Source organism: Platichthys flesus, chromosome 13, assembly GCF_949316205.1.
Source record: "Platichthys flesus chromosome 13, fPlaFle2.1, whole genome shotgun sequence".
In the NCBI taxonomy this organism is placed as follows: Eukaryota; Metazoa; Chordata; class Actinopteri; order Pleuronectiformes; family Pleuronectidae; genus Platichthys; species Platichthys flesus.
Window position 1 is genome coordinate 707,730 of NC_084957.1, and position 24,509 is coordinate 732,238.

Below are 24,509 nucleotides of genomic sequence, written 5' to 3' on the forward strand. Positions count from 1 at the left end.
GGCTGCTCAGGGTTCATCCTCTCGTTAGCTCCGCCCCCCTCTCCTCCCTCTAACAGGCTTATTCCAGCTCATTAGGCTGGTTATCATGAAACCACACACACACACACACACACACACTTTGTAACACTTCATCTCAAAATGTGAGTTTAACACAGGATTTATGACGTCACTACCAGTTATTAATATTGTTATATTGTTATGTTTATAATAGTAATACTATTGTTATTACTTTAAACGGATCATTAATTATCATTATTACATGTTGATATTTTATATTAGTGATGTATTACAATATTTCAAGAATAAAGTCGGAATACTGTATTATAAATGAAAAAAATAAAAATATAAAGAAGCTTTATTCTGAAAGGATTGTAGAGAACATAGGAGGAAGCGGAAGTATGTAATAAAGACGAGTCCAAACAACAAGTTAAAAGCGAGAGAGATCGAGGCGGAGTGATACCTCCTGTCAGCGGGAGCCAGCTCAACTCTGAGTCCCAGTCGCTCCTAGTTGTCTCTGTCTGTCCCTGGTTGTCTCTGTGTGTCTCTGTCTGTCCCTGGTTGTGTCTCTGTCTGTCCCTGGTTGTGTCCTGTGTGTCTCTGTCTGTCCCTGGTTGTGTCTCTGTCTGTCCCTGGTTGTGTCCTGTGTGTCTCTGTCTGTCCCTGGTTGTGTCCTGTGTGTCTCTGTCTGTCCCTGGTTGTGTCTCTGTCTGTCCCTGGTTGTGTCCTGTGTGTCTCTGTCTGTCCCTGGTTGTGTCCTGAGATGAAGAGGAGACTCCTGCTCGTGTCCAACTCCACCCTCCACGGTGGTGGGTACCTGGGACACTGTCAGGACAACATCTCTGACTTCTTCGGAAAGTAAGTGTTTGTATTTACATGTACCGAAGGTACTGAAGTAACTAAAGAGTAAATATATTTAAAGAGTCACTGAATACGTCAATGTACTCTTAGATTTAAACTAAATTCTATAAAAAAAAACTTCCTTTTGGTTTTAAAATCACTTTTATTTTGAGTACACTTTTTATTTATGTGTGCGTGGATCATGACTCATGACGCCGCCTAGTGTCCCCGGCTGCTTCTGTCCCAGTGGTTGTCTCTGCTGCAGCTGCTCCTGGAGACATGTTAGAGGACGTTTCACTCACTGTCCTGCACAGACTTCAGCTCCTCGTCACCTTCACAGGACAGGAAGTCAGTGGACGAGGGGCAGTGAAGGTCTCACACGTAGAAGCTGTCGCGTTGATCAGGGAGTCACGCTGAGTGTCTCTTGTGAATTTCAGAGACGTGAAGTCGGTTCTGTTTGTTCCTTACGCTCTGCACGACAGAGACGCCTACACCAGAACGGCCCGGGACAAGTTCCAGACTCTGGGTGAGTCCTCTTCGTCACTGTTTCATCTCTCATCTTGAATATCAGAGTTGCTGAGCAGAGACAAATGTCCTGGTGTTACGTCCTCTGCAGGTTACGAGCTGGAAAGTATCCACGAGGCCTCGGACCCGGTGGAGGCCGTCAGGAAGGCCGAGGGCTTCTTCATCGGTGAGGAGACACCGTCCACTTCCTCCTTTCCTCCTGTTTGCTCTCCTCTGTCCTCCCACTGTGTCCCCACTGTCTCCTTCTCTACCTTCTCCCCCCCTCCCTCCTTGACTCTGGGTCATGTGATGTGTCTCTACAGGAGGAGGGAACACCTTCCGGCTGCTGAAGAGTCTCTATGACAACCAGGTGGTGTCGGAGATCCGGAGACGAGTGATGGAGGTGAGTCCTCGTCTCCTGGATGCTGGGAACTAGTGGAACAGTTTAGAAAGAAACTGGTTGAACTGGAGTTTCACTCTTTGTTTTTAGCACAGAGATGAAATCCTACATTTCATTTCCTGAACTAGAACCAGGACGTTGTTGTTGAACACACGCAGCGTCTGCAGGGAGGAAACAGAAGTGTCCTTCTTCCCTCCTCATTGTAACCCCCCCCCCCCTTCAGGACGGCGTCCCCTACATGGGCTCCAGCGCCGGCACCAACGTGGCCACCGTCAGCATCAGCACCACCAACGACATGCCCATCGTCTTCCCTCCGTCCTTCTCCGCCATCGGCCTCGTGCCTTTCAACATCAACCCCCACTACCTGGAGCCCGACCCCGGCAGCCGCCACATGGGGGTGAGTCCGAACCCGGCACGGAGCCGGCGGTGGGCCGAGCCGCTCGGCCACTGTCACCAGATACATGTGTTACTAAAACAAAGAGAATCTATTCAACTTCAGATAAGAAACTGATCTGTAGAAGGAAGCTGCAGGAAACAGGTTTCTACAGACGTCTCACTCACTGGTTGCAGAATTCATCATCAACATTGTTTATAAACTTGAATTACATTTTCATTTATGTGTAAATTGTAAGTAGCTCATATAAAACTTCATTTTGTCCGAACACATTTGTGTTGTGTCTCATATTGATTCCGTAGTTTCCACAGAAGCAGCTGAACGAGAGACAGATAAGAACAGGATCATTGTTTCAGAGGATGAACCTTCGACCCTGGTCACAGTCACACCGTCTCTAGAACTTCAACTCAGCTCATTCTCTCATCTCTCGTTATCGTGGTTTTATTTGAGACTGGATCAGTTCAAAGTCTCTCTGGCTGTGAACAGCTGATAAGGACGATGCACTGATGGACTTTGTCTTCAGTCTGATCTGGATGTGTGAAGTGTCTGCCTCTTCTGGTTCAGAGCTTCAGACTCTTCAGTCTGAACCTGAACATCATGTGTGACGGCTCCTCAGAGCAGAAGAGGAGTTTTTGGACCAATCACAGGAAGTAGAGACAGAATTAAACAGTAGAAGAAGAACAGGTCAAGTAAGACGAACGCATGTCTGACAAAATCCTTCAGTTCTATAAAAACCAGATCAGAATGAAACCTCCTCCCTTCTTATTCAACCCTGAATCGAACTTTGATAAAAAGTTGTTGCACTGTGAATAAAGATGGACATCATTGACAGCTCCCAAAACTGAAGCCAAAATGTCTTGAGTGCCCCCTGGTGGCTGACTGCAGTACATGTCACAGACTAAGAGCAAAGTAAAAGTTACAAGCTAAAATACATTTGAATATAAAAATGGTGTCTGTTAATTCTTCTTTGTCTTGAACAGGAAACCAGAGAGCAGAGGATCACTCAGTACCACGAAGAACCCGACACACCTCAAGTCCTGGTGAGTGGTTTGAGTCCAGATGAACCAGTCTCCAGGTTCTTCTACATGTTCCTCAGGTTGGATCATGTAGAGGAACCAGACTCCAGGTTCTTCTACATGATCCTCGGGTTGGATCATGAAGGAAACCTGGAGTTGTGCTAAACAGAAAAACTTGTTATAAGACCTGAAGGTGAAATCTGTCCTTTGTGTGAAAGTGAGACCTCGTCATTCGCTCAGCGTCACATGACCTCATTGTTTTGAGTCTGTTGAACTTTGTGTTTTAGGGTCTGAGAGAAGGGTCCATGCTGCTGGTGGAGGGAAACCGAGCCACACTACTGGGAACCACAAAGGCCAAACTCTTCAGCAGGTAAATCTCATATGTCAGTTCTGTCTGTAGGAAGCAGGAGATTCAAACTAAAAGAATCCAAACGTAGAGGAGTGATAGGTCAGCTCCGGGGAAGTGAGCAGGAAGCAGAGGAACCGAACCCTCACTTCTCGTTATAGATTCTCTTTAGACCGAGAGAAACTCAGCTCATCAGCAAAAACACTTTCAGACCCGTGTTCTCTTCGCTGGTGATTATGAAACTGTTGCAGGTTTATGACCATCATGACGTCTTCACTGGGAATGCATCATGGTATTTATTGCTCCTTAGTGTTCCTGGGGTTTAGTGACTTGCTTATGGGCACCTTTGACCCTCGGGAATCGAACAGTCCTCATGAACACCTGTCCCTGTGATCTGATTGGTTGTCTCAGGGGACGTCCCTCGGTGGAGTACGACCTCGGCAGCGACCTGAGCTTCCTTCTGACGGACGGCGCCCCCCCCCCCCTCCACCTGACTCCAGACTCTTCTTCAATGATCCGTCTGCTTGAACCAAAATAAAAAACTGAAAGAAGCATCGTTGACATGACGGCTGCTGTGAGCTCTAATGTTTTCATGTAGATCACCCCCTGGTGGCTGGCTGCAGTACAGGTCACAACCCCTCCTCTTCCATGTAATCATACTCTTAGTGTTTCTGGGGTTTGGTTTTAATAAGTCATATTCAACGACTAGTGAAATGACATCATCACCACAAGATGGCAGCGTTCGTGTCTGTGATATTTTGGCGTCATTCCTGGAGGAAGTGGAGACGTGTCTTTGTTTATGAACAGATTGATTTGGTCTGAACCTCCTCATCTCCGCTACAGATTGTGAAGCAGAGCAACCATCAGCCACCAGGGGGCGAGTCAGACGGTCTGTGGTGTGAACGTATCATCGAGTTAAAGAAGCAAAGTTAACAAGACCACACGTGACACCGAGCCAAACATGAACAAATCAGTTTATTTCATTCTAAAGGTGAAATCATCTGTGTCAAAGTTATTTTAGTCTCTAGGTGAAAGAATAGATAGATAAAAAAAACAACTTAAACATGTTGTCACGGCAGAGGAAGAGAACCAGTGGTGTTAAATATAAAAGAGTAGAAAGACCCTGCAGATCCGACTCATCAACACGTTCAGTCACTTCTAGAAACTCTGCTTCGTGTAGAAAGCTTCAGGTCATCAACAGTGAGTAAATTCAGTCACACCACAGGTCCACGGGGCGGACGGGTGGGTAGAGCGCCACCACATGGACACACATGCACAGAGCAACGAGTCCCACAATAAGGCAGAAAAATACTATAAAAGAATCTGTTGAGAGTGAAGTCGTTAGTTCATCAGAACGAAAAGGACTCAACACAGACGTCCTCAGAACCGGTTTAAAGTTAGATCAGTGCAGTGAAGATCAACTGTTCCTATCTAACACAATAAAACATCATCTCTGCAAAGCTCGTTAGTCTAAAACAGAAAATCTGTTTCCTCCAGTGGAGACAATTCAGCTCAGAGTTCAAACCAGGAAGTGAACCTCTGACGTGAGGGCTCAGCCTCCAGAGGGATTCTGGGAGTTCTGCTGCTGAACTAAACCACTAATATTCCTGTGGACTGATTCTGATTCTTCTTATGAACAAGTTTAAAACATTAGTTCATTATTTGAACCCAATATGGGTGAAGTTAGAGCAAAGTTTGTGTTTTCTTTCTAATACTTTCACACACACACTCAGACACACGTTAAATAACCAGCTGTTTTCAGTCGATGTCGTTCTGAGCAGAAAAATACTGTTTGAAAATCAGTGCTAAACTAAAAACTGTGAGTAACTATAGTTAAACCCCGCCCACCTCACTTCCTCTTGTCATGACGATTCAAAACGTTTGGCAGCGATAAACGATTATTTTAAATGTCTGATTCTGAATCAAGGAATTCATTAAACCCTCAGATTTAAGAGGCTGAAGGTCGGTCACTTTTCTGATGACTCCTCTCAACACGCCGCCTGGCAATCATCCCTCATCATCACCGCCCTGTATAAAAACTCAAAGTGAGAAAGCAGCGAAGCTCTGACAGAAGTTACACACACAGGAGAAACTACAGGACCATGTATTACTGACACACTTTAAACTACAGATCGTGTTGCTGCTGAGACACTTTGACACACAACATTTTTACATTTTAACAGATTTTCTGATGATGGATTATCTCTCAGTCGGTTGAGTTGTTTAACCCTGAGAAGCTCAGAGGTGTTCTCCTGAATCAGCAGCTCTGGACGTTCAGGGCAACAAACACAAGCAGCTCAATCAACGTCTTGAGTTTGGAAACAAAGTGCAAATTTAATATCAGGCCAAGCCAGAAGCTCTGGTGCAGATGAAGACCTCAGATCTCCAGAGAAATGTTTCCTGCTCTAGATGTTTGGATCTGTTTGATCCCCTGAGAGGAGCATGTCGACCTTCAGCAGTTCTCAGAGAATCCTTGAATGTTGATTATCAGATGTGTAGCTTGAGAACTTCAGGATCTAAATAATGTTTCTGGAGCTGAGAGGAGTTCATCTGGGACCAGGACATTCGGAGCAAACACACAAAACTAAATCCCTATGGAAACCCAACCCAGTACCATTATCTGCCACTCGGCCAATACAGTGAAATTCTCTCAACAGCCTTTTACCCTGATTCTCTCCTGGACCTTTGTCCAGTATCTACAGAGTTTGACCACTAGGCGTCAGTGTTGCCGTTCTCCTCTGGCTGCAGCTGCTCCTTCTCAGTGCAGTCGTCCTGGGGGGGGCGGACTCTCTTAAAGAAGCCCATCTGAGGAGAGGAAGACCGAGACGATCACAGGTTTAGTGTTGGGGGGGGGGATAAATAAATGTAAGTTATTGTTATTGTTTCTGTTTCATAAAGAAAGAATCGGTGGAAACTGACTTTAGTTTAAACTGAAAAACAGAGTCCCCTGGTGGCTCAGACATTAGCAGAGGATCCCAGAGATGGTTCCTCACCTTGTACATGATGAAGATGAGCAGGGCCAGCAGCAGCAGACCTGCCAGCACGGCCAGAGCCACCACCCACCCTGGGACGGCCTGAAGAGGCTCCGCCACCCACATCACCGACACCGTCACCTGGAAACACACTCGGTTAGCTGGGCAGACTCAACCCTCCAGGTGTGTGTGCTTTAGCTGTTGTGTGTGTCTGTGTGTGTCTCACAGTGGTGCTGTTGGACGGTAGCTCTGACACCAGGTTCTTGTACGGCATCTCGATGACGCTGAAAGAGGCTGTAGCTCGAACCTCGTACGAACGATTCTGATTCTCAGTCTGAAAAGAAAACAAGCAGACGTCTGAGCAGCATTCTCCAGAGAGATCCCAACCTGGAGGAGCTGAACTGGATCCTCTGCAGCAGCTCAATCGTTTCAATTCAAATATCAAACTCTACTGATATTTACGACATATTGTTTACAGACTTTGATCCAAGAAATCTGAGTTGTGTTGTGTGTGCGTTTCTTCACCCTGAGGAGGTTGTTGACAGCCAGTCGGGAGTAGATGGAGAGGATGGCGTACTTCTTCCTCTCCAGACGGCCCACCTGACACTTCAGCCTCAGACAGGCTGCTGCCGAGCAGTCCTGCACACACACAGACACACACATAGATACAAACACACAGAGACAGACACACACAGACACAACCACACAAACACATACATTTAAAGTTATAATGAAATAACTACATAGTTAAAAGTCTTGATGGTGAGTCTGTGTGTGTGTCTGTGTGTGTGTGTCTGTGTGTACCAGTATCTGCAGGTCGGTCTGGGAGTCTGTGTCTGTGTGAGTCTGTGTCTGTGTGTGTGTCTGTGTGTACCAGTATCTGCAGGTCGGTCTGGGAGTCTGTGTCTGTGTGAGTCTGTGTCTGTGTGTGTGTCTGTGTGTGTCAGTGTGTGTGTCTGTGTGTACCAGTATCTGCAGGTCGGTCTGGGAGTCCCTGGACTCCAGGTCTCTCTTGCGGCGTTGGGTTCGGCCTCTTCCCTCCGTGTCCTGCTCTCTGGGCGGGATTCCACTGATGTTCTTCTCTGAGCTCAACGGGTTCTGACACAAACACAATATATGTATTCAATAATCTATAAAGCTTCATCAATACCAACATGTGGTCGTTGAAACTCATCAGAACTGTGTTAAATCTGAACATTTCCTTTGGACCAATGGGGTGAAGCAGCTTGGTTTGAATCAAGCTGCTCCTGTGTTTCCCTTTGGGGCCTGATCCACTGATGATCGTGGGTTTGTTGCTCCACCAGTGGAATGCTGCCCTGCAGCAGGTTCTGAGCGCATCATCATTCAAACGTGCATGAGTGCAGTGCGAGTGTTTCTCACCGACACGTTGAGCGGGTTGATCTCGATGTCGGTGGTGCAGTTGATGGGTCCGTCCGTCTCATATCCTGTGATGTAGAGCAGAGAACCGTTCCTGAAGCGGTACGGCCACTGGACCTCCAGAGCCGCTTTACTGATGGTGCTGGGTCCACTGTTCAAGAGCTGAGGGTCCAGTCGAGTTAATGAGAACCAACAACCAACAAACACAACTGAGACTGAGGTCGTGCCCTGACGTTCAATAAATGTTTGTAAAGATGTTTCAGTCGTTTCAGCTCGTTCTTCTCTCCGATGTTTCTGATCAGTTTGGTTTGAATCTGCTATTTAATGATATAGAAACAGGCTGATACTGACTCCTGATTGGTTGAGAGTGTGTATGGGCGGGACTTCTATACCAAGGCTGCACTCCATGATCACGACTGCACGTGACCATCGCCACAAGATGGCAGTGTTTTTATCTGAGAAATTGAAGTACTGTCGTTTTTATTTTTACAGTTGACGTTAGCTCGCTAACACTCACTAGTAGAAACGAGGTGTGCTGAGTTTATATTGTTATATAGTGTGTGTACCTCAAAGACGTGTAAAATCTGTGGTCCGATGTCGTCTCCAGTCACAGGAGGGTCTTTAGGTTTCCAGTTTGCAATGGGAAGCAGCACCTGACCAGGGGAAGACGACCTAGGAAGACCCCACACACACGCACAGACAGACACACACAGATGTGAAAAACACACACTACTCCAGTTGTGTGACTGCTCTAATTGTCTGGTGGTGGTGTTTTACCCTCTGATGGACACTTTGGCAAGGACAGCCAGCTTAATGGCCCTGGAGACTCGAGGGCTGGCGTTGTTGTACTGGTTCGAGCTGAAGAGCAAACACACACATCCTTTAATTATTTCTGCAAAATAAAAAACTGAACAATAAAGAAACATATGAAAACATGTATACGACAGATCCAAGAACAGATGGATGTTGGTTTATGCTGCTGCTTTGTAAGAAGCAGAAAACAGACGCTTCTGATAAACTGATCAGAGGCCTACTCAAAACTCTGTGAGACGATCAGAGAACTTCAGTGTGAAGATCTGTGAGATGGTGCAGAGACACAGCGACAGCCAGCTGCTGAAATCATTTCTTTTCCATGGTCTGCGCTGCACAAGGATCACATCCTCAGGACGGTGACGTCAAAAGGTTCAAAATGTGTTTTATGTGTGTGTTGTGTTTCGAGCTATGATTCAGATTGTCGTCCTAGTTCTGGGTTTATACGCTCAAGCTTTCAGACTTTCACTAACACAGAGCTGAGGACTCTGGGCGACCAAGACTATTGACACCTATCATTAACATACTTCTACCCCCCCCGGGTCTTTGGGATAACCAACGAGCGCTGGGCGTAAAGCAGCTCAGCTGAACACGTTGTCAACCAGCGTGTTGTCCTCATAGCAAATACACAACGTATCGCTGACCACGACTTAGAGGACGCGCACATCAACGTGGGATGAGATGCAAACACACATTTTCTGTCTCTGGATTTCACCCGGACAACAAGCACACTGATGTGCTTTCAGTCTGGATCAGAAATAATCTGACACATGTCACATGACCCTTCAAATACACTGGTCATGTGATGTAAACAGGAAGTAGATGTCTCTGGAAGTAGATGTGACTGATGAGAACCAATCAGGAAGAACGTCTGTGTCATCGTTTACAAACGTCTCAGTTTCTGTTCGTCCAGAATAAAACACAAACCCAGAGTTTTCAAACTGAGGAATTGACTGTGATCAGCTCCTGTTCTTTCAAAATAAAGGCAGCTGAATTGATTGTGATCTCCTAAGAACTCAGTGATGAACAGAAGTTGACACTTAAAAAACTTTAAAACATCATGATGATCTGCTGCTCACTCTGGTTTCTCTGATCAGTCAATGGATCATTTCAGGTTTATTTAGATTCCAGGAGATGACGTCATCCTCAGGACGTAGAAGTCACATGATGTCGTTACGCCTGTTCAGCTTCTGATCCTCTAATACAACAAGTGAGAGCTGGACGGAGACAGGCGACAGGACCGTACCTGACTATCTGCAGGTCAAACTTGACAGACGTGTCCTCCTCCGACAGCTGGTGCACGCTGAACCTCAACTCTGCCAGCACCTGGCCAATCACAGGAAAGGTAGAGTCAGCAAAGGACCAATCAGAAAGCAGAAGTGTCTTATTATGAGTGGTTATATATCAGAAACACTAAAGACACGTTCCTTTGTTTTTCCTTATATTTGTATTTATTGTCAACTAAAATCTGCTCCACCAACTACCCACAACAACTTCCGGGTGTACCTCAAACACCCAGAATGCATCATGAGCACGCCCACTGGTACCGTGATGTGGAAACTGACCTTGGTTCCACCCTTCATGGGGTTGCCCAGGTCACACACCACCATCTTGGTCTGGTTTTCCTTCTTGTAAGCACAGGACAGCCTGGAGAGAGTCTGTAAAGAAACACACAACTGTCAGCATCGCACAAGGTTCCACCACACAATCATCTGAGAGCTCCACACTGGGGGAGATCCACAGACTGTGCAGGATGTGCAGGATGTGTAGAGTCAGGACCACACAGCTGTGTGCTTGGTGTCAGTGTTTGGTTGGAGGTGCTGCTCCTTGGCTCACACACCGCCTCATCAACGATGTGAAACACATGTAAACGTTATATAGAATGAGCTTCTTCTAGGGGTGGAGGTTTGAGGTGCTGCTCTCAGTCGACCTCATGCTCCACACTCGTATGTGTTCATCCTGTCGCACACTGTGTTTATAAGACGTGAAGAGGGGCGGTACCTGACTGCGGACGACCCCGGTGAAGTCGGCCTGCTGCGGGGGGTAGACGTGGAGCTCGGCCTCGTAGGCGCCCTCTCCCTGATTCTCAGCACTGACCTCTAGGGTCAGTGCGTTGTCATCGCCGATGTAGATCTGCTCACGGTCGCTGCAACGACAACACGTTAAACAACAAAATGACGACAAGAGAAATCAGTGAGACTAAACGCTGCGGCCTGAAGGACTGAACAGACAGCCTCACCTCGTCACTGTCAACTTCAGGTCTGGTTTACAGATGTTGTCGTCTCCACAGTCCAGGAGGATGTGAGCCTGGGAGGAAGAGAGGAAGGATCAGAGCAGAGAGAAAAGACAAAAGCAGCAGCGGAGGAGATCGGTGGTTTGATGCTGAACACCCAGACGACCACACCCTCACACGCCGGTGTTACCTGCTTGGTGACATTGGAAGGGGCTGAAATGTCGAGGATGGGCAGCAGTCCAGTGGTGTCCGCCGCCTGCTGGTAGTCCAGGTTGAACTCCATCGTTACAGAGATGGGAGTGATCTTATCTCGAAACTCACGATCGTCCTGAGAGACAAAGACGTTACGATAAAAACACTTTATTAGATAAGAAAGCTGCATAGAGCAGCGGCTGGTTCATGTTGATCTCCAGACAACAGATGTGTGTCTGAAGAAAACATGGACATGTATGTTTGTGGAGATTTAATAACTATTTATCATCTATTTAGCTCATATCTCTAAAAGCCATTATCATTAGCCGGTGTTCTGAGCGTTGTTCTTTACCCTGAGGAAGACGAACTGCTCCTCGCAGGCTTGAACTTTCCCGTTTGACACCGTCATGTTCTTGGAGTACTGAAAGGTCTGACTGTGCAGAAAGAGCACGCGCTTCGTCGCCTCCTTCTGCTTCAGACGATCCACTATGAGGTCTACCTGAAACTCTGGAAGCGAGGATTAGAACAGAAAAAGGTGATGAGGGCAGAAGATGATGATAATGAGCTGGTAACTGAAGCATCTTCTGTGTTTCACTCACTGAGGGTATCTGGAGCTCCAAGGCCACTGGCCTTCAAACAGTACTTCACCTTAAAACTGCAAAACACACACAGTCACAACCACAAACACACACACCGCTCGTTTCTATCAGGTCTACGGTGAAACACGCTCCTGTGGTTTGTGACATCGTGAGTCAATGTCAGGTGAAGACTCACCAGGACACGAGCGTAGTGGTTCCGGGAAGTTTGCAGGTCTTCTCCTCTGGGTTGATGATCTGAGGTGTAATGTCCAACGTGGCGTTCACACTGATCACAGGACGGGCTCTGATGAACCAATGAAAACACACACACACACAGTTCTTTCATCGTGTGTACTTCAACAGGATGAAAACGTCAGCAGCTTAAATCAGTTAAATTCATCCACAGCTTCTATAAAGTCAGCGGCAGCTCTTTGAAATCAGAGGTGGCCTCGCTCATTAAACTGCTGAGAATACATGAGCAGCACCACAAACACAGCAGGGGTGTGAGCACACACACACAAGCACACACACACAAGCACACACACACAGTGAGATCTGATTACCTGTATAAAACAGCTTTGTCTGCTCCAAACACTCCCACTATTAAATCTGGAAGAAAAATATACAGATGTTCATTTTATTCGTGCTGTGCCTCTCAGTGTGTGTGTGTGTGTGTGTGTGTGTGTGTGTGTGTGTGTGTGCGTGCATACCTGGATACCCATTCCCGTCTATGTCAGTGTTTCCAGTCATGGAGTATCCAAAGCTAGCAGGCATGTAGCTGGACGCCCACTTCCCCTGCAGGACCTGAGAGAGGAGACACAACACGTCCTTCAGAGGTTTGGTTCTGGGTTCTTGAAGACGAACACAAAGTGCTGCCCGCTACTGACGAAGAGCAGTTTTGGTAAAACCTGTAAAGTTCACCTTCTTTTACAGTCCAGACTTTGTCTCTTTCAAGATCAAGTGACATGATGAAGGACAGAACATCGAATGGTCACTGAGGTGATATCGTTTTTTTTTTTTTTTTCTTCTTAACTTTATTCAGTTATAACCTCTGTTTACAGGCACGTCTGTGAGAGACACTGTGAACCCATATGTCTCAGCGTCCACTGGAACCTCAGTGAAATCACAGGTAGTCACTAACAAACGTGTGTGACAAAGTCACATGTGACCCGATGGTGGCGCCACAGGAGGAAATAAAGGATAAACAGTCAGAAGGCTTCATGGATTCATGAATATCTTCATTTTCCCAGTTCGGTCGCTTGAGCAACTCACGTGAGGTTTCTGGTTCAGATGTTGGACGTACCTGGGAAGGTGATGGGTCAGGCCCTCGAAGGCGGCCATTGTGGATGTAGACCAAGCCATTGTGGTCGGGGCCTCCATACGGAGCAGAGATGGCCACATCTGGAAAGAGACGTGAGTGTCAGGAGACACAGGGCTCAGGGTTGTGTGTGTGTGTGTGTGTGTGTGTGTGTGTGTGTGTGTGGGGGGGGGGGGGGGGGGGGGGCATCTATTACCTTTGTATCCGTCCATGTTCAGGTCTCCCAGTGCTACGATGGCAGAGCCGTATCTGGCGTAGATTTGTGACCCCGTCAGCATCTGAGGTGGGTAGAAGGAAAATCCAGCTCTTCCCATGTAAACAGACACCTGGAGGACACACACACACACACACACACACACACAGGCACAGGCAGGTTAAAACCACAACAAAATTTAGAACAGATTAAAAACCTCTGTTTTCCTTTGCGCTCAGTGTTTGGTCTCCACCCACCAAAATGCCAGATGTGTGTTTCTCACCTGTCCCACCTCCTTGAGTTTTCCATCTGAGCCTCTGTCCATGAAGAGAGGAGCTCCGACCAACAGATCGACCAGACTGAGCGACAGACATGAGGGAAGATCAACGTCACTTCCTTCAGAGTGACTCTGCTACAGCTGCCACACGAGTGTCGTTAACACAGCGTGTCACGATGAGCTCGTGTACTTTCACTGTGATACTCAAATTAAATGTAGTACTTTTACTCAGTCAAAGTATAGACAAGACTTACCCGTCATTATTAACATCAGTCGCAGCGACTGAATGTCCAAAGTAAGCAGCCATCTACAAGACAGAGGAGAGGAGGAGCTCAGTTATTTCTATGTTTCTCTGTCACTACATGACAGAGCATCAAAACTTCACACCATATCTATGAAGATTATTATATGTGGGGAGACAGGATCCAAAGGCACTGAGGTCCTGCAGCTCACCTGCGTCCCTGTGAAGTTGATCATGGACTCCATGTTGACACCGTTGAAGATGTTCACCTGAAACATAAACCTGTTCAGTGCAGCTGTTCTCCTGTCAGCATCAGACCAATCACATTGCAGCTCGTTCACCATAGTAGTGAAATATGACGTTGATGTTCGACACCTAAAGAAGCATCATGAGATTGTCCTGGTCAGACTCGTTCACTACAACAGGAACATGTGAAATGTGTTTTTCTAGGAGGCCACAGGAAAAGTTCCAAAGAAATGTCCAAAGCATCTGACTCTGACGTCTCTGCTCTCTCATTTAGAACCTCCAGAACATTTCACTTGAAATCAGCAGAACAGCAGCAGATGCGCCACACATCATATTTGTGTTGGACGCCATTCGTGTGTGAGTATGTCTTTCCATAGTTATGAGGGTCAGCTTGTTTTCATCCAACACCATCATTCTGGGGACATTTTGACTTTGTGAGGACTTTCTAACCCCCTTTTAATGGACTGTTTGAGGGTCAAGACTAAGGAATAGGTAGAGACGTGTGTGTGTGTTAAACACTTACATAACCCAGTGCCTTGTCTCCCCGAGGTACTCCGGTCACATAGTCTACAGAAGTGAGGACAGACAGTCAGGGTTTGGGTTGATTATTACATTCGGTTCATTGATTAAAGTTGCAGCTCCACAGCATTGGTCGTTGTCCACATGCAAGATTTAAAACACACAATAGATGCAGAGGTGGATTCACGGAGGAATTCTTCTTCAGAGCCGGTTCATCTACTGACGTTAGTTAAATCAACACTGAGCAACGTTTCCTCCTGAAAGCAGCAGCTGGATGAAGTGAGTCTGATGTGTGAGTGTGAACATGAGAGTTTCCTCCTTCTCTCCCTGAGCGTCTGTTCTCTGTGAATCTGCTGAGTGGGTTCCATCTCCTGTGAGAACAACTGACTGAGAGTCACAGACACAACCAGCTGCAGCTGAAGAGTGAAGCTGAACAGAGATCAGTTAAAAACACCTAAAGTTATTAAAAACCAGAGTTTATCTCCAACATTCAGAAGTAAAATGTACAACAAGAAGAATTATGAACAGAGTTTGTTACAGCTGCAGCTCTTCAGGATCAGGAAGCAGAGGATCATGGGTAATATCCAGTGGGACAAAACACAACACTTTGATTCACTTGAAAACCACTTCATCATATGGACACTGCAGGGGGCGCTGTTGCTCAGTAACAGTTACATAATTTTGCATTAAACTGAAATAGGTTCCACTCATCTCCAGCCTCACCTTCCTGTCCATCGTCATTGAAGTCTCCGACGGTCACAGAGTAACCTGGTGGGAGCAGCGTTCAACCAACACACACGTTACAGGAAATATTAAAAACCTCTCATGGATTTGAAACGTAGATAATGAATGAAAGAGGGGAGGGCATGGTTACCAAGGTAGCTGTCGTCGTACTGAGCCCCGGCGGACTTGGTGGTGAGCGTGTTTCCATACGGGGTGATGTACTGTTTATCAAACCGGGTAAAAATCTCTGAGACGTCATCTGAGATCAGCTGACCTGAAAAGGGGAGGAGTAGAACGTTAGAGAAGAGAAAAGAGGACGAGGTGAGAACAGAGGAGAGCAGAAGAACACAAGAAAAGAGGAAGAGAACACAAGCTAAATGTCTCTGAGCAGAGTTCATACCTTCACTAACGCTCCCAATCACTTAATACCAGTCCTCTAAACATGTCAGAGGAATCAGGAAGAATGCAAAACATCCTGATTCAGATCCAAACCAACATGTAGGAACTTACTCTCTGACCCATTAAAACATATTTCCACCAATTCCTCTGGAAATCTCCTCAGTGGTTATTAGGGAGGAAACTAAAAACACTAAAACAAGGGAAATGAGGAGAGAAGAACGGAAACAGAACCAGGACAGACCACAGGAGACGATGGAGAGAAGAGAGGAGGAGAAGAGAGAAATGAGCACAAGAGAACAACAATACAAATAAAGCAGAGCTGAGGAGAACTTAGAGAAGTTAAGAGACAGAAAGAGACTGAGAAATGATTTTGTTTACAAGACAATGAACTTCAGAAAAACACACAACTTGTAATTAAAGGAGCCACAGAGTTAACAGCGGTCTGATCAGGAACAGAGCTGTTTGTGTGTGTATGTTTGTGTGTGGTTGGTTGTGTAATTGTAAGTGTTGACCCGACAGGAAACAATAATTAGCTCACACACCCCAGGCAAAGAGGGAGAGAGAAAACGTATGAGACCGACTCACTAAACTGTGTCTCACCCTCTAACGTCAGACGAGTAGACAAACATGGGTTACAACACACTGCTGACACACAAGCCTCACCTGCTCATTAAACCATTAAGGTGGGGTGTTGCACACTGTGAGCTCAGTCTCCATTTAGCTCATGTATTTGTTTAATGCACACGCAGACGCAGACGTACACACACACAAACACACACACACACACTGAAAAGTGCCCCAGACCACGGTCCAGTGAAGTCTAGAACTCACCCTGCCAGTAGAAGCTGCCAGGTCCTCCCACCACCACTCTTTTGTTCTTCTGAAATCACAAAAAGAGAGAAGGACATTTTTCAAGTTGACGTCTTTGTCTTCTACGTGTCCGGCTCCTCTTCTTCATCCTGAGATGTTCGTGTTCTTCCAGTTTCACGTCACGTGGTAGAAACCTCATCAACACGTCCACTCGCTCTCTGGGAAGCTTCCACACATTGTCCTGCTGGTTCCTCACATGGACTCACTCTGACATGTTACACACATTTTACCAGGAGGCTGCAGGAGAAGATCCAGGACATATCCAGAGGGGCAGTATGTCCCCTCAGTAAAAAGTCAGCTGATGTGAGAACACTTACTGCAAACTAACACACAAACACACAAACTCAAAGCTCCTTGGTGGAGGAGATGAGGGGACGGAGCTCGTCTTGGATACTGACCTTCAGGAAGTCCACGCTGAAGCCGGCCTGGCAGAAGCCCTGCCCCTCTGGGGAGTTGGCACCTGGACACAGATTTGATCATTAATAACAAAGAGAATCAGAACGATGAGAAACCATTATTACAAATATTCAGTGATGACCTGTGAACATCTGACAAACAAAGCAACTACTTCAATCTTTCAAACAATTGATTTAAGTTCACGTCAATCAGATGAGGTGACCTAAGTGGTTCTTGGTTCTAGACCAGCTAAGTGTTGGTGTTGCGCTCTAACCATTGACCTTTGGCACCAGCTCTGAACTTTGTGGTAAAGGGATATAGATTCTTGTTTTCGCTGACCTCCGGTGGTTTGACTGTAAGGTGTGGTTACAGGTTCCTGATCACGACTTAGAGGTGAGACAGAGTTTCAACCACAGGGAGCAGTCAAACCCTGCTGGTGATTAAACATGCACCGCCTCCGACATGTGTTCACATGAACAGAGGACAGAGGAAGAGGACGAGCGGAGGAGAGGGACGAACCCGATCTGCAGGGCGAGTACTCCACCACTGTTACTCCTTTCTTCAGGTAACAGGTTCCCACCGGCTCCCGCTCAGAGACTCCGAAGGTCGACCACTGGTACAGAGGAGCACAGGCCTGGAGAACACACACACATCCGGTAAACAACAGGATTCATGTGCACACAGAAGCAGCGTGAAGAAAAGAGCTGAAGCTGCAGGAGGTCAAAGCACAAGCACGAGTGTGAGAACAGGGTCTAAGATGAAAGCCTTATCAAATCTGAATATAAAAAAAAACATTAAACTCTCCTCCTCAAAGAGTTCTGCTCCTGTGGAGATGTCTTCCTTGTGTCTTTGGGCCCTCACCATTGGCAGCACCCCCCCCCCCCCCATGATTTCTGTGGTACTGTTCAGTTTCGTTATCTGTGAGCCTTCAGAGAATTAAAGTTTCTTACCAGGATGTGCTCTCCATCGGATCGGACCGAGGCACCGAACCACTGCTTGGACTTAAACTCCATCGGAGCCCCATCTTTGTTGGTCCTGTCATCTGCAAAGAGCGAGAGCCTCGTTACTATGTGCGACCTCAGAGGAGGTCATGGGTCAGATCCCCTTGGACCTGCAGCGACATCTTGTCATCCGCACTCATGAGCGACATGCTGGCGTAAAAAATCGATATTTAGATAATTACATTTATCTATATAGTTTGGACGAAGTGTCACAGAAACACACCGGACAGGAGTCACCTTTAAAAACAACAGGAGGTTTTTCAATCCAACGAACGAGCAACTGAAGAGAGAGGAAGTTTCAGTAGAGATGTAAAGAAGAAAACTGACGATAGAACAAACTTAATGGAAGAAAATCTGAAGTTTATGAGAAACTTAATACATGAAAATGCAGTTAAAGACATGGAAAGATAAAAGATAATAGAATAAGAGTCACATGTGTGGTGATGAACACACACTGAGGAAGTGTTCGGGAGTTTCCCATCGTGGGGGAAAATCCAGCTTCTCTCCTGAATCTGGGATGATGGTGTAGAGGCACACATGAGGAGTACAGAGCTTCTCAGCGTGGCTCTGGAAATAGATTTGTGTTCTGAACAGAGATCTTATTTATCAGCCATAATACATCAACTATCTGAGCTCCACCCGCTCAAGCTACGAGGCTGTGGAACCATATTATATCCTCCTGTAGAAGCCACAAGCCTGAATGATAGGTTTCTATTGGTTTTGTACTTTACTACCCACAATTCTCTGGTGTAGTAGAGTTGCCTCTGATTGGAGGAGCTCGCTGTTAACATGGAAATCTTTACGACAACCACAAATATCTTCGTAGATCACATGATCATGACACGTCAAAGTTTTACCTCGATTACGGCTGATGAACGATTATTCTCTACTAACTGTTTTCATTATAGATTCAACTGCTGCTACTTATCGTTTAAACAACTTTAATCTGGGTTCCACTCACTTCCTGCTGCAAAATAAAAAGAAAGAATACTTCAAGTTTAAAAACAGAAGACGAGTCACCTTCTGTACGAAAAACCACAGGAAAACAACACACTGAGTCACAGTCAAACACCCACACACACACACACACACACACACACAAACACACAAACACACAAACACACACACACACACACACACACACACACACACACACACACACACAGCAACATTCCAGTTTATTCTGTTTTTAGGTCCTGTAAAGCTTTAGCCAGCGATCACGCAGGTCAAATCAATAACAAAGGTCTCTATTGTGGTGGAAACACACACACAAGCACTGCTGTACACACACCAGTGTACAGCAGTGCCACCAGAGTCTGCAGAGCCTCAGTGCCTTGCTCAAAGACGTAAGGGCAGCCATTAATGGAATGAAACTACAGGCTGAATGCTGACACACAACGGCAAACATCAACACACAATGAACCACACTTACGCACACACACTTAGACACAAACGTGCGCACAGACAGACACACACATTTTCCTGCTGGTTTCTCACATGGCCCTCTGACATTTTCCAGATATTTACTAGGAGGCTGCGGGAGAGGTTCTATAAAAATGTCCAGAGACACTGACTCAGACATTTGTTCTCACATAGAGAACATGTGAGGAACATGTGAGGAACATGTGAGGAGCATGTCCAGCGTCCTGAGGTGGAGACGGGATCCTCAATGACTGAGAATGTTTCTGAACTGATTCAAAGTGAGTTACAAACTACACGACCACTTTAGAGGAGCAACTAACGAGAGAACTTTCCTTCTCTTCCTGTCACAGACCATGTCAGTTGCTCTGCTGCAGGATAACGAGGCGCAGCCGCTCATCTCATGTCTGGACAGATTCAGGAATGTGTTGTGTGTGTGTAAAGATTAACAGTTATTCCTTCTTTACTCGGACTGATAGTAATCCTGCAGTTTATGGTTTAATGGACGTCCCACTGCAGGAGATCTTTGTTTTCATGCTCCTGTTTATATCAATCTCAAATGAAAACTAATAAAGAAAACGTTCATTCTTTTTGCAGCAGAAAGTCGAGGATTCTAGCTTCTACCTCAATGCAATTTGTGTTGCAAGTCATTACTTTTCATTACATGCTGTGAAAAACAAGTTGATAAAGCTGAGAGCTTAACCCTAACCCAAACAAAACAAAGGTACATACATATTTCTAACAACTTATGGAGAGTAAGGAATGTAAGTTCAAGTTTCTATATTTAGAATCTTGAGTATCTACATGTTTTATGTGTCTACTGATGAAGAAACATGTCAGATTTTAGTATTTCTTAATTTATAACATAATTTCAGTGCTTTCATTATTTATTGTGGTTTCTTTGACTTACGGAAACTTTTAGCTGAAGTAAAAATACTTCAACATCGGAGGAACATTTCTACATCACTGTTAAGAGCGTCTATCGGTTTTAACAGGTCACTTCTGGGGACAGGAAAAATACTTACTTTCTTGGAGACTCTCACAAACATGACGTGAACATAAACTCAAGTCTAAACAGGAAGAACCTCAGAGTGTTTTCAGTTTAAAGTCCCTACAAGGACATTTAAAACGAGTCCACACTCATCAATGAGTCGCCTTCCTTACTGTTCATTTCCACATATAGAACATGCCTGAACACATGTGATTACACACATATTACTGCAACCCAACACAGACACACAAAAACACACACGTTAGGGCACAGTTCGTCCATCTCCTGGACACATATGAATATGAGGAATCAAACATGTGACATCTGCTTCACTGCATTTTTTATTTGTGTATGTTTCCTGATATTTTCACAGTTTGCTTCTGTTTCCTGTTTGACAAGAAGCAAGAGTCTGAGTAGCTGTTTCCAGTTAAAACCTGTGGTTACACAGCAGGACATGCTGGATAACTGGGAACCAGCACATGTTGATTCCAACAAAACAAAACCCTCTTACACATGTTACAGACAGATTAGGTCAGATGTGTGGAGACAGTAAAAAACAAACAGCAGCTTCCTGGTGGACTCGCGGTTAAGATGGACGCCATACAACCACAACTGCTCTCAGACCAGCTCTGGACGTTTTCTTGTGACAGTAAAAACTCTCTCATGAATAAAAATATATAGTATACATATATAAATATATGATATACAATAAAAAGTGTTTGCCGCCCAGTGCAGCAGCATCACTAAAGGACTTGACTGAACAGAAACATGGACGTTGTGGGAGCTGTGCTGGTTAACACTCACTGGTTCAGTAAACAAAGCCAGTCACTGCTGGTTTATCAGTGTCTCACTGGGCGTGGACAGTGGTTTTATTTCAACACTTCTAATCTGATGAAACACTGAAGCCAAGTTTCTGAGGACAGACATAACCCACAGCTTTCATAACTCCCCCTTTAGTAGTTAACTATCTACAACTTCCAGGAATCGGTCTGTGGAACGCTTACATCTCAACAACCGTTCAACTTATCGTCTTTGCAGTAAAGTGTTAATTAGGTCAGATTTAGAACTGTGATACGTTCAATATTAATAAACTTTGATCAAACAGGCGACCAGCGCTCTGTAGCATGGAACATGGTCTCTGACGACTTGTTGTCCTTTTGCACATTGCAGGTCCCATCCGGGCCAAGCCCAGTTCCCAGTGGAGTCTGGTTCTGGCCACATTCTACAAGATCATGTAAACAGCTACGTAAAGAAAAGGATTTAGTTTGCTGCTCTTTTGTTTCTTTAATAAACGTTAATGAAGTTTAGTAAAAACACAATGATTCCAAATGTTCAGATCTATCAGATGTTTTCTAATCTCATGTCTCAATCTGCTTCAGAGTTCTCAGTGATGAGCTCTGGGTTCGGCTTCTTTGGCCTCAGGTCTGATGAGACGCAGCTGTTGAGTTGGAGCTGAGAGATGGTTCATACCTGAGCTGTCGAAGAGAAGCTCCTCGCAGGCGGCGGCGCCCCCCCCCCAGGGGCAGCTGTACACCGCTCCTCGCTCCACCACGCTGCTGGAGGCCGTCGTGTTGGCCCGAGGCGCTCCAATCAGAACGTCCGACCTGAGGGGACAGGAAGTCATGTGATCAACCTTCAGAGGACAAGATCGCACAGTAAGGACACCTTCTATGACCAGTTGGTCATCATCACCATCATCACCATCATCATCACCATGATCATCATCATCATCATCCTAATAACCATCATCACCATCATCATCATCATGATCTTCATCATCCTCATAACCATCATCACCATCATCACCATCATGATCATGATCTTCATCATCCTCATAACCATCATCACCATCATCAACGATATCATCATTATCATCATGATCTTCATCATCCTCATAACCATCATCACCATCATCAACGATATCATCATGATCATCAACATTATCATCATCATCACCATCATCACCATCATGATCATCATCATCATCATGATCATCATCATCATCATCATCACCATCATGATCATCATCATCATCGTTATGATCATCATCATCATCATCACCATCATCACCATTATCATCATCATCATCATCGTTATGATCATCATCATCATCATCACCATCATCACCATTATCATCACCATCATCATCATCATGATCTTCATCATCCTCATAACCATCATCACCATCATCACCATCATGATCATGATCTTCATCATCCTCATAACCATCATCACCATCATCAACGATATCATCATTATCATCATGATCATCATGATCATCACCATCATCACCATCATCAACGATATCATCATGATCATCAACATTATCATCATCATCACCATCATCACCATCATGATCATCATCATCATCATCATCATGATCATCATCATCATCATCATCACCATCATGATCATCATCATCATCGTTATGATCATCATCATCATCATCACCATCATCACCATTATCATCATCATCATCATCACCATCATCATCATCATCACCATCATGATCATCATCATCATCGTTATGATCATCATCATCATCATCACCATCATCACCATTATCATCATCATCATGATCATCATCATCATTATGATCATCATCATCATCATCACCATCATCACCATTATCATCATCATCATCATCACCATCATCATCATCATCATCATCATCACCATCATGATCATCATCATCATCGTTATGATCATCATCATCATCATCACCATCATCACCATTATCATCATCATCATGATCATCATCATCATTATGATCATCATCATCATCATCACCATCATCAACATCATCAGGGACACAATAACTTGATTAGGACAACTCATAATAAATAATTAGTTATGAGTACATTGTCCCAACAGAGAACCAATCAGCTGAGACCGAGTATAAAGTCAAAATGTCTCGGTCCAGGAGGCGGGATCAGTCACGTGTCTCCTGTCTTCTTATCTCTGCAAACAGCAGGAAACAGGAACAGGACAGAGACGAGACAGAGACAGATCAGTCTCATGAAAGAAGGAAGACACTTCTTGTGACTCCGGACCACAGAGGAACCAGCTCCCTCCACCAGCCTCTTCCTCACGCTGCTGCTGGAACCTCAACAAGTCATCATCTTCCTCATCACCATCATCACCCTCCTCTTCCTCATCAACCTACTCCTCATCTTCATCATACCCTTGGCAATAAGACACAAGCTATACATGTCCATCGTCACCATCATCTTCCTCGTCACCCTCTTCCTCCTCATCATCACCCTTCTCTTCCTCCTCCTCATCACCATCATCACCCTCCTCACCCTCATCACTCCTCTTCCTCATCCCCCTCCTTCTCACCCTCTTCCTCATCCTCCCAACTCTCTTCTCACCCTCCTCCTCACCCTCTTCCTCCCAACTCTCTTCACCATCCTCAACATCCTCCTTCTCACCCTCTTCCTCCTCCTCTTCCTCATCACCCCATCACCCTCCTCGTCCTCCTCCTCCCAACTCTTTTCTCCCTCCTCAACCTCCTCATCACCCTCACCCCTTCCTCCTCCTCCCCCTCCTCACCCTCTTCCTCGTCACCCTCACTCCTTCCTCCTCACCCTCACTCCTTCCTCATCACCCTCTTCCTCCTCCTCACCCTGCTCGTTCCCCTCCTCATCACCTCAACCCCTTCCTCCTCCTCCCCCTCCTCACCCTCTTCCTCGTCACCCTCACTCCTTCCTCCTCTTCTTCAACCTCCTCCTCCTCTTCCTCTCCAGGCTTACCTCACGCTGCTGTGGGGCTTGAAGAAGTCCACTGAGAAGCCGAAGTAGCTTCTCTCTGGGCCGGAGAACACGGAGGGTCTGTCCACGTCCAGGTTGAACGAGGCGGAACTGGGGAATCGAACCCAGACGAAGACGAGCAGAGCGAGAGCTGCGAGTCCACCCGCCATGACCACAGGCTCCGGTCACTGGTTAGCTGGTTAGTTGTCTAATTAGTTCTCTAGTTGGTTTTCTAGTAAGTTAGCTGTTTAGATAGCTAGCTAGCGTCCCCACTTCGAACTAGTTTAAAATGTCGTCCTGTTAGAAACAATCCTCCAGAGTCACGAACACAACACGTCGTCATGTAAAGTGTTCGATACCCGAGTCACCGCGAACACTGAGGCCGCAGAGAGCGGAGCTCGGTCCGGCTGCTGAAGTCTGAGGAGCCGCTGAGACCCGGAGCCACGGAGCTGAGGGGAGGAGGAGACAGGAGGAGACAGGAGGCGAGGACACAGGAGACACCGAG

General features: G+C 45.9%; 2 protein-coding genes across 2 annotated transcripts; one reads left to right on the forward strand and one right to left on the reverse strand.

The window, feature by feature from the left end:
* The first annotated feature begins 412 nt into the window (after positions 1–412).
* Positions 413–4,063, forward strand: si:dkey-69o16.5 (Alpha-aspartyl dipeptidase-like). Its single transcript, XM_062402259.1, has 8 exons — positions 413–855; positions 1,275–1,363; positions 1,454–1,528; positions 1,665–1,744; positions 1,965–2,138; positions 3,116–3,175; positions 3,439–3,521; positions 3,909–4,063. Exons 1-8 carry the CDS (start codon positions 761–763, stop codon positions 4,033–4,035), a joined length of 783 nt encoding a protein of 260 aa, XP_062258243.1. The 5' UTR covers positions 413–760; the 3' UTR covers positions 4,036–4,063.
* Positions 4,064–4,453: 390 nt separating this feature from the next.
* Positions 4,454–24,509, reverse strand: itgav (integrin, alpha V). Its single transcript, XM_062402182.1, has 32 exons — positions 24,008–24,509; positions 21,723–21,856; positions 17,792–17,883; positions 17,361–17,475; positions 16,844–16,905; positions 16,407–16,455; positions 15,328–15,450; positions 15,177–15,221; positions 14,458–14,501; positions 13,901–13,957; positions 13,702–13,754; positions 13,454–13,529; positions 13,174–13,303; positions 12,963–13,060; positions 12,370–12,463; positions 12,223–12,268; positions 11,856–11,963; positions 11,681–11,736; positions 11,434–11,588; positions 11,080–11,217; positions 10,896–10,963; positions 10,658–10,802; positions 10,222–10,314; positions 9,903–9,982; positions 8,624–8,704; positions 8,413–8,518; positions 7,850–8,008; positions 7,436–7,567; positions 6,995–7,108; positions 6,696–6,803; positions 6,491–6,610; positions 4,454–6,302 (listed from the first exon to the last, which is right to left on the reverse strand). The coding sequence occupies exons 1-32, from the start codon at positions 24,172–24,174 to the stop codon at positions 6,210–6,212; spliced, it is 3,141 nt and encodes a 1,046-aa protein (XP_062258166.1). The 5' UTR covers positions 24,175–24,509; the 3' UTR covers positions 4,454–6,209.

Bases quoted from the DNA above. Each gene is read 5' to 3' on its own strand.
- itgav (XM_062402182.1), bottom strand. From the start codon at position 24,174: ATGGCGGGTGGACTCGCAGCTCTCGCTCTGCTCGTCTTCGTCTGGGTT. The intron at 16,456-16,843 runs GTCAGTATCCAA...TTGTGATTTCAG, and splicing joins TCAGCGTGGACTTCCTGAAG to AAGAACAAAAGAGTGGTGGT. The intron at 9,983-10,221 runs GTCAGTTTCCAC...GTGATTGGCCAG, and splicing joins CCATGAAGGGTGGAACCAAG to GTGCTGGCAGAGTTGAGGTT.
- si:dkey-69o16.5 (XM_062402259.1), top strand. From the start codon at position 761: ATGAAGAGGAGACTCCTGCTCGTGTCCAACTCCACCCTCCACGGTGGT. The intron at 856-1,274 runs GTAAGTGTTTGT...TGTGAATTTCAG, and splicing joins ATCTCTGACTTCTTCGGAAA to AGACGTGAAGTCGGTTCTGT. The intron at 3,176-3,438 runs GTGAGTGGTTTG...TTTGTGTTTTAG, and splicing joins CCGACACACCTCAAGTCCTG to GGTCTGAGAGAAGGGTCCAT.